Source organism: Coregonus lavaretus, assembly GCF_964263955.1.
Source record: "Coregonus lavaretus genome assembly, contig: HAP1_SCAFFOLD_1741, whole genome shotgun sequence".
NCBI classification, from domain to species: Eukaryota; Metazoa; Chordata; class Actinopteri; order Salmoniformes; family Salmonidae; genus Coregonus; species Coregonus lavaretus.
The window spans coordinates 37,241-47,500 of record NW_028162735.1 but is presented as its reverse complement, the minus strand read 5'-3'; the positions used below and the strand labels follow the sequence as shown (position 1 = coordinate 47,500).

Genomic DNA, 10,260 nt, shown 5'->3' with positions numbered 1-10,260 from the left:
AGATCCTCAGTCTGAGTCTGTATGAAGCTAAGAACCTGTTTGCCTGCCACACCAAGGTCCAGTCACTGGCTGCTGAGATAGACAATGCTTCTAGGGACGAGGTGAGAGGGTCTGACTGGGGAGTGGAGTGGAGTGGAGGAGATAGGAGTGGAGTGGAGGAGATAGGAGTGGAGGAGAGGAATGGAGTGGAAGAGAGGAGTGGAAGAGAGGAATGGAGGAGTGGAGTGGAGGAGATTGGAGTGTTGGAGATAGGATTGGAGGAGATAGGAGTGGAGTGGAGGAGATGGGAGTGGAGTGGAGGAGATGGGAATGGAAGGGAGTGGAGGAGATGGGAGTGGAGGAGATGGGAATGGAGTGAGGTGGAGGAGATAGGAATGGAGTGGAGTGGAGGAGATATGAGTGGAGTGGAGGAGATAGGAGTAGAGTGGAGTGGAGATAGGAATGGAGTGGAGGAGATTGGAGTGGAGTGGAGGAGACAGGAGTGGAGAGTGGAGTGGAAGAGATAGGAGTGGAGTGGCGATAGGAATGGAGTGGAGTGGAGATAGGAATGGAGTGGAGTGGAGGAGATAGGAATGGAGTAGAGTGGAGGAGATAGGAATGGAGTGGAGGAGATAGGAGTGGAGTATAGGAGTGGAGTGGAGATAGGAGTGGAGTGGAGGAGATAGGAGTGGAGTGGAGGAGATAGGAGTGGAGGAGATAGGAGTGGAGTGGAGGAGATAGGAGTGACATATAAAGAAATCAGCAGGAGAGGGGACGGTTTAGCCACAGGCTCATGTTAGGCACTTTGTGTCAAATGTTTTTTATTTGTTAAAAAGCTCTATCTTTTGATTGACATATTCTCTCTCTCTCTCTCTCTCTCTCTCTCTCTCTCTCTCCCCTCTCTCTCTCCCTCTTCTCCTCCTCCTCCCTCCCTCCCTCCCTCGTCTCCTCTAGTTGGTGGATGCTCTGAAGGAGCAGGAGTGTGTTAACTTCCGTCTAAGGCAGTACATGGATAAGATCATCCTGGCTATTCTGGATCACAACCCCTCTATCCTGGAGATTAAGAGTACCAGTTAAACACACACACGTACACACACACTCACACACACACGTACGCGTGTACACACACACACACACACACACACACACACTTCCACGCCAGGGGATGGGACAAAACAACAGACAGCTGTCTGTGTTTACAGCTGAAACTCGCTGTCTTCTCTATCTGTCAATCAACTGTTAGATGTCCCGCCTCCTTTATCTATCCCCCAATGGTTTACTGTTATTATGTTGCCAACAAAAGAAACTGTCATATTGAATTATACTAACTGGATGATGTTGTGTGGGAGTAACTAACTGGAGAGTAGTAGTGTTATCATGGTGTTCCCTTTATTATTATGGTTATTATGATGACTCTAAGTTATTTAGACACACTACCTCTGGGTTCACTAGCTCCAGTAGGACTGTAATGATGTAATCATTTATTACTGATTAAAAAGGGGAATATTTGCAAACAGAGCCCCACTTCTGATTGGCTAAATGAGCTGTCAATCACCTTCAAAAGTGGGTAAAGGTCATAGGTGAGCGGATGAGGAAGTATCAGATAGTGTGGGTAGGTTAAGGCAAGGAATTTAACATTCCTTGGGTTAAGATCTGATAGCTTGGTAGAGATGGAGTCGTTGGCCATATTGGGGCCGTTCTGATGTTTGATGGCAGGACACAGTGTCAATCAGCAGTGAGGTGTGCAACAGGGACCGAGATTGTGTCTCAAAAGTAACTTCCTCTCCTTGTCTTCTCCTTCATCTGCAGTGATCTGGAGAGATAGGATAGGTGAAAGCTGCTCGACTGGGGATATTTCCTTTCACCTGTCCAGTCTTCTCTGATCAGTGCAAATCAAGGAGAGGAAGCCACTTTAGACCACTGAGACTCACCCCAAGTTTCCATACTGATTCGTCTGGCCCAGTTACTCTCTGGACTGGGGACGTGAAGGTTATAACTTCTGATTATATGGCCCAGTTACTCTCTGGACTGGGGACGTGAAGGTTATAACTTCTGATTCTATGGCCCAGTTACTCTCTGGACTGGGGACGTGAAGGTTATAACTTCTGATTATATGGCCCAGTTACTCTCTGGACTGGGGACGTGAAGGTTATAACTTCTGATTCTATGGCCCAGTTACTCTCTGGACTGGGGACGTGAAGGTTATAACTTCTGATTCCTCTGTCTCAGTTACTCTCTGGACATGAAGGTTATAACTTGTTATGAAGTGTCTTGACCTGTCATAAGAATTTAAGACAGGCTTCGTACTGGTGTCATAGCGTTGTTTATAGGCTTATCGATGCGTAGTGAGCAAAGTGTTATCTAAACAATGGCACCCTATTCCCTACGTAGTGCACTACTTTAGACCAGGACCTATAGGGAATTGGGAGCCATTTAGGATGCATACACTGCGTAGCTACTACTAGTTGTATAACCAGCTTGTTGTGCTATATAGTAACGTATAACCACCGTGCACGGAGTTACGTGTCGTTGTTGATGTAGAAGCACAAGATGAGCGTAGCAGGGAAACTCATTGTATTACGTCCTCATGTAATTCTACACTGAAAACATAGGGTCCTGTTCAGTAGGGATTAAATTGTTTTTGAAACTGAATGAAATGGTACAAGTACTACCTGAACTTGTCCAATAAGAACGTATGTTTTTGTTTTCCGTTGCAAAACGTTTTGCTACGGTTTGCCCTATTAAACACGACCCACCCAGGACTTGGAAAAAGGCTTACAAGTGGTATCAATGTGGTATTTATTCAGGGGAGAATCCTGAATTCCACTTAAGTCAAATGTTCACTCAGTCATGCACTGATGTCACGAGGAGACGAGGTGAAAACGTTACGTAAGTGGACGTTAGGATTTGCCTCTAAGAGAAGAAGTGTTAGGAGTTGTTAGTAGTACATATTATTTAGTAGAATGTCTATAAAGGTACATTTCTATTTTCATACAGATCTATAAAATGATAAACGTTGTGGAATTTTAAGTTCAGGTGGTCTTTTGATCAAACTGGAATGAGGGTAAGGTGATGTCAGAAGACTGGGGTTGAGATCTGTCCATTAAGGAGAACAACATGGGAGTCACTATAATCAATTAATCGCCATGACGATAATCACTGGACCTAGGGTGGATGTAGGGGGGGGGGGGGGGCAGCTCATATATAGATTGTATAGTGTTCTGTAATACCGATAGATTGAGAGAGCTCTTTTCTGTGTATGTCGTGATTGTACTGTGCCACTCATTCACTCACTCACACACACACACACACACATAAATACCACAGTATCTTGCTGAATTCATTGTACTGTAGATGGATAGACAGCCACGACTTCAGGTGCATTTATTTCACCTCATTAATAACTGATTGTGTCTCTAAAGCAGAGTCTGTGTAGACAGTCAGTGTGATGTCACACTGACACTAGTTTTGCTTCGTTGCACAAATTGTACTAATGAGCTGTTTTTGTATAGTTTCTCATGGGTTCTCATGGGTTATCATGGTTTCTCATGGTTCTCATGGGTTCTCATGGTTTCTCATGGGTTCTTCAGTTTCTTGTTTTTCTTTGTGCCTTTGTATATGAGCAAGGAGGTGTCACCATTAGATTGAGGTTATTTTTCTAGTCATGCTTTTGAGTTTGTCCGTTGGTCGTCGTGAGTGAGCTTTTTATATCTGTTTGCTTTCCAACACGTCGTCGTAGCATTTTTCATACATTGTAAAGTTTGTACAGGATCTAGTTACAATTTGTATTGATGTGCCACTGACTCATCCAACCTAATTAACAACAAGTATTTTATACAGTTTTATGATGGGAAAAAAGGAGTTATATCCTAGAGATGATATTCTGTGTGACCTGGAAATGTATAGCACATGATAATGATGTTGTCATAGCGACTGTATTTACTATAGGATGATGATCCTGGACTGATAAACAACAACAGACTGAGTTTGGAACTAGGGAATTAGAATCATAGACTCATTCTAATTCTGTATGACTGAAAACAGCCAAGGCTTGAAAAGTCCCATTGTTGAATACTGTGAATCTCAGGCCCTGTTTGAGTACTTTAACAATGCATCCTACCATCATCTTCTCCTTGAGGTAATATAATCACTGATTAGTAAGGGATTGGATGAGTGAAAGCATGTTTGCCATCATGTTTTCACCAGTCTAACATGGTCAGATCAGTGATGACTTCAAGGGAGGAAGGATGCATCTGTGATGTATTTGAACAGGCCCGTCAGTCTTTAGATATAGTGATGTGTTCACGTTACACTAAAGATCACTGACGTGTTTCTGCTCATGTAGGTCTGACAGTGACTTATAGGATGTTGTACAAACTTGAAAATGTAAATAAAATGAATTTGCTTTGGCATGACCAAGGACTGTGAGTGGCTTTAGTGTGTTTGTTACACTTTACCAATTTCCAACGCCTTATTTATGTGAAATGTAGACCTATTTTTATGAACGTTACATGCTATGAATTGGATGCTAAATGTATGATGTTGGAAATGGTGTACTTCACAAGTAGTGTACTTTTTTTTAGTGTACTTTGCCTCATTTCTAAATCAGCAGAGAATTCCTTCAGTGTGTTCCTCTAAACCTCACAGGCAATGTTTACATATTGTTTCATTTGTATATCAATGTAGGCCAGGGATCATCAGCTAGATTCAGCCACGGGCCGGAACATAACTACTAATCATTTGTAGACTGCAAATTGACCGCGAGAAGCCCAAACAGATATAATATAGGACTAAAACATTATTACACTGCTCAAAAAAATAAAGGGAACACTTAAACTACACAATGTAACCAAGTCAATCACACTTCTGTGAAATCAAACTGTCCACTTAGGAAGCAACACTGATTGACAATACATTTCACATGCTGTTGTGCAAATGGAATAGACAACAGGTGGAAATTATAGGCAATTAGCAAGACATCCCCAATAAAGGACTGGTTTTGCAGGTGGTGACCACAGACCACTTCTCAGTTCCTATGCTTCCTGGCTGATGTTTTGGTCACTTTTGAATGCTGGCGGTGCTTTCACTCTAGTGGTAGCATGAGACGGAGTCTACAACCCACACAAGTGGCTCAGGTAGTGCAGCTCATCCAGGATCAAGATTGGCAAATTCGCCACTGGCGCCCTGTGCTCTTCACAGATGAAAGCAGGTTCACACTGAGCACATGTGACAGAGTCTGGAGACGCCGTGGAGAACGTTCTGCTGCCTGCAACATCCTCCAGCATGACCGGTTTGGCGGTGGGTCAGTCATGGTGTGGGGTGGCATTTCTTTGGGGTAACCTGACTGCCATTAGGTACCGAGATGAGATCCTCAGACCCCTTGTGAGACCATATGCTGGTGCGGTTGGCCCTGGGTTCCTCCTAATGCAAGACAATGCTAGACCTCATGTGGCTGGAGTGTGTCAGCAGTTCCTGCAAGAGGAAGGCATTGATGCTATGGACTGGCCCGCCCGTTCCCCAGACCTGAATCCAATTGAGGGACATCATGTCTCGCTCCATCCACCAACGCCACGTTGCACCACAGACTGTCCAGGAGTTGGCGGATGCTTTAGTCCAGGTCTGGGAGGAGATCCCTCAGGAGACCATCCGCCACCTCATCAGGAGCATGCCCAGGCGTTGTAGGGAGGTCATACAGGCACGTGGAGGCCACACACACTACTGAGCCTCATTTTGACTTGTTTTAAGGACATTACATCAAAGTTGGATCAGCCTGTAGTGTGGTTTTCCACTTTAATTTTGAGGGTGACTCCAAATCCAGACCTCCATGGGTTGATACATTTGATTTCCATTGATAATTTTTGTGTGATTTTGTTGTCAGCACATTCAACTATGTAAAGAAAAAAGTATTTAATAAGATTATTTCATTCATTCAGATCTAGGATGTGTTATTTTAGTGTTCCCTTAATTTTTGTGAGCAGTGTATTTCAAACCTTGCTTGAATTTTGTATAGGATCACACATCTCTCTATTACATTTAGTCATTTAGCAGACGCTCTTATCCAGAGCGACTTACAGTTAGTGAGTGCATACATTTTTCATACTGGCCCCCCGTGGGAATCGAACCCACAACCCTGGCGTTGCAAGCGCCATGCTCTACCAACTGAGCTACAGGAGGCCTTTATGGGTGGGAATACTTTGGAACAGATTTCCTAAATTAAAGTCACTTGGAGATGATTTGCTGGTGTTTTTGCAGTCTTTTATGTCCAACAATAAAAAAATATATAATTAATATTTTGCTCAGAAAACTTGAGGGTGCAAAATAAAATCACCCGCGGGCCAAATTCGTACCGCCGGTCGCAAGTTGGGGGAACCCTGATGTAGGTCTCCCCTGCACGCCCTTGTCTTACTGAGAAACGCATGTCTGTTGGCGCCCCCTGACGGATATCAGTCGTTACAAGGCTGTTGTAATACCATCCACAACCGCTTTGCCGTCGCTGACGGCACAGTTCCAACAGAACTATGATGATGTCGCCGGCGGCAAGCACTGAAGCACAACATTCCAACTTTTTAGTGACATTTTGAATGGTGAAGAGGGTAGCTAGCTGACGGTAAGTAAAAACTGTAATGACAAGTTCATATCTTATCCTAGATTTGAGTCATATAGATACTCAACTCCTGAGTGGCGCAGTGGTCTAAGGCACTGCATCGCAGTGCTAACTGTGCCACTAGAGATCCTGGTTCGAATCCAGGCTCTGTCGCAGCCGGCCGTGACCGGGAGACTCATGGGCGGCGCACAATTGGCCCAGCGTCGTCCAGGGTAGGGGAGGGAATGGCCGGCAGGGATGTAGCTCAGTTGATAGAGCATGGTGTTTGCAACACCAGGGTTGTGGGTTCGATTCCCACGGGGGGCCAGTATAAAAAAAAATATATATATATGTAAGTCGCTCTGGATAAGAGCGTCTGCTAAATGATGTAAATGTAATACGATCATCACACTAGTTTGCTCTGCACCTGTTTTTTGAATGAGTTTCACAGGTTGATATGAATGAGTGTTGCTAGCTAACTAGTATTTGTCAAGTGATCTTGGCGGAGTAACTTAGCTAGCTAGTTTGGCTAACATAGCTTGCATAATATTGCCAGCTAACTAACCAAACCCTGTGCCTGTGTGGCCCACTGGCCAGTTAAACTCATTTTCCAGACAGAACTTCAGGCCACTGTTCATTAAGCAAGCATCTGCTACTTGATTAGCAGTCATCAGCATACACCCAGGTTGGTGTGAGTTTGTTCCAAGGCCATGCCCATGGTGCTCTTCAGAGATTGGGGACGCTACCCAGCCTTCATCTACGAGGATGATGAAGATGATGGTAACCTGGAGATAGAGGATGAAGAGAAGGACATAGAGGAGGAGGAGGAGGAGGGTTACCAGGCCCCAGAATCAGCTGGTGGTCTCTGAAGAGGAGAGAGGAGGAGGGTTACCAGGCCCCAGAATCAGCTGGTGGTCTCTGAAGAGGAGGAGGGTTACCAGGCCCCAGAATCAGCTGGTGGTCTCTGAAGAGGAGGAGGGTTACCAGGCCCCAGAATCAGCTGGTGGTCTCTGAAGTGGAGGAGGAGGGTTACCAGGCCCCAGAATCAGCTGGTGGTCTCTGAAGAAGAGAGAGGAGGAGGGTTACCAGGCCCCAGAATCAGCAGGTGGTCTCTGAAGAAGAGAGAGGAGGGTTACCAGGCCCCAGAATCAGCAGGTGGTCTCTGAAGAAGAGAGAGGAGGGTTACCAGGCCCCAGAATCAGCTGGTGGTCTCTGAAGAAGAGCGAGGAGGAGGGTTACCAGGCCCCAGAATCAGCTGGTGGTCTCTGAAGAAGAGAGAGGAGGAGGGTTACCAGGCCCCAGAATCAGCAGGTGGTCTCTGAAGAAGAGAGAGGAGGGTTACCAGGCCCCAGAATCAGCAGGTGGTCTCTGAAGAAGAGAGAGGAGGGTTACCAGGCCCCAGAATCAGCTGGTGGTCTCTGAAGAAGAGCGAGGAGGAGGGTTACCAGGCCCCAGAATCAGCTGGTGGTCTCTGAAGTGGAGGAGGAGGGTTACCAGGCCCCAGAATCAGCTGGTGGTCTCTGAAGAAGAGAGAGGAGGAGGGTTACCAGGCCCCAGAATCAGCTGGTGGTCTCTGAAGAGGAGGAGGAGGAGGGTTACCAGGCCCCAGAATCAGCTGGTGGTCTCTGAAGAGGAGGAGGAGGAGGGTTACCAGGCCCCAGAATCAGCTGGTGGTCTCTGAAGAGGAGGAGGAGGGTTACCAGGCCCCAGAATCAGCTGGTGGTCTCTGAAGAAGAGAGAGGAGGAGGGTTACCAGGCCCCAGAATCAGCTGGTGGTCTCTGAAGAAGAGAGAGGAGGAGGGTTACCAGGCCCCAGAATCAGCTGGTGGTCTCTGAAGAGGAGGAGGAGGGTTACCAGGCCCCAGAATCAGCTGGTGGTCTCTGAAGAAGAGAGAGGAGGAGGGTTACCAGGCCCCAGAATCAGCTGGTGGTCTCTGAAGAAGAGAGAGGAGGAGGGTTACCAGGCCCCAGAATCAGCTGGTGGTCTCTGAAGAAGAGAGAGGAGGACTGAGAAGCAGAGATTAACAACAGCAAACTACCTTCCAAATAAAATCAAATTGTATTTGTCACATGCAACAGGTGTAGACATTACAGTGAAATGCTTACTTACAAGCCCTTAACCAACAATGCCGTTTTAAGAAAAAATAAAAATAGCAAATAATTAAAGAGCAGCAGTAAAATAAAATAACAGTAGGGAGGCTATATACAGGGGGTACCTTACTGTGAGGAAGTCTCTCACACACACACACACTTTCTCTCAGTTAGCTACCTCTCCCTCTCTCTCTCCTCCACCTCTCCCCCCTCCCTCCCTCTCTCCTCCACCTCTCCCCCTCCCTCCTCCACCTCTCCCCCTCCCTCTCTCTCTCCTCCACCTCTCCCCCCTCCCTCTCTCTCTCCTCCACCTCTCCCCTCCCTCTCTCTCTCCTCCACCTCTCCCTCTCCCTCCCTCTCTCCTCCACCTCTCCCCCTCCCTCTCTCTCTCCCTCCACCTCTCCCCCTCCCTCCCTCTCTCTCTCCACCTCCTCCCCCTCCCTGCCTCCCTCTCCTCTCCTCCACCTCTCCCCCTCCCCCCCTCTCTCTCTCCTCCACCTTTCCCCACCTCCTCTCTCCTCCACCTCTCCCCCTCCCTCCCTCTCTCTCTCCTCCACCTCTCCCCCCTCCTCCCTCTCTCCCCACCTCTCCTCCCTCCCCTCCCTCTCTCTCTCCTCCACCCCTCCCCCTCCCCTCCTCCTCTCTCTCCCTCCACCTCTCCCCCTCCCTCCCTCTCTCCTCCACCTCTCCCCCTCCACCCCTCTCCTCCACCTCTCCCCTCCCTCTCTCTCCCCACTCCCTCTCTCTCCTCCACCTCTCCTCCTCCCTCTCTCTTTCCTCTCCTCCACCTCTCCCCTCTCCCAACTCCCTCTCTCTTCCTCTCCCTCCACCTTTCCCCCCTCCCTCTCTCTCCTCCACCTCTCCCCTCCCTCTCTCTTTCCTCTCCTCCACCTCTCCCCACTCCCTCCTCCACCTCTCCCCCCTCCCTCTCTCTTTCCTCTCCTCCACCTCTCCCCTCCCTCTCTCTCCTCCACCTCTCCCCCTCCCTCTCCTCCACCTCTCCCCCCTCCCTCTTTCCTCTCCTCCACCTCTCCCCCCTCCCTCTCTCTCCTCCACCTCTCCCCCCTCCCTCTCTCTTTCCTCTCCTCCACCTCTCCCCCTCCCTCTCTCTTTCCTCTCCTCCACCTCTCCCCCCTCCCTCTCTTTCCTCTCCTCCACCTCTCCCCCTCCCTCTCTCTTTCCTCTCCTCCACCTCCCCTCTCTCCTCCACCTCTCCCCCTCCCTCTCTTTCCTCTCCTCCACCTCTCCCCCCTCCCCCTCTCTCTCCTCCACCTCTCCCCCTCCCTCTCTCTTTCCTCTCCTCCACCTCTCCCCCTCCCTCTCTTTCCTCTCCTCCACCTCTCCCCCTCCCTCTCTCTCTCCTCCACCTCCCCTCTCTCTCTCCTCCACCTCTCCCCCTCCTCTCTTTCCTCTCCTCCACCTCTCCCCCCTCCCTCTCTCTCTCCTCCACCTCCCCCCTCCCTCTCTCCTCCACCTCTCCCCCCTCCCTCTCTCTCTCTCCTCCACCTCCCCTCCATCTCTCCTCCACCTCTCCCCCTCCCCTCCCTCTCTCCTCCACCTCCCCTCTCTCTCTCCTCACCTCTCCCTGTAGTGTCAGAGGACCTGTT

The 10,260-nt window shown here is 48.6% G+C and overlaps 1 protein-coding gene across 1 annotated transcript in view; it reads left to right on the top strand.

Moving 5' to 3' along the window:
• Positions 1 to 1,056, top strand: part of LOC311118944 (rab11 family-interacting protein 4A-like) — a gene marked incomplete at both ends in the record, with an annotated part of 20,657 nt that extends 19,601 nt beyond the window's left edge. Inside the window, 2 exons of the mRNA XM_084193693.1 lie at positions 1 to 101; positions 934 to 1,056. The exon at positions 1 to 101 is cut by the window's left edge and continues 43 nt beyond it. Of these exons, the coding sequence (XP_084049819.1) occupies positions 1 to 101; positions 934 to 1,056 (224 nt within the window). The remainder of the gene's footprint in view (positions 102 to 933) is intronic.
• Positions 1,057 to 10,260: the final 9,204 nt, after the last annotated feature.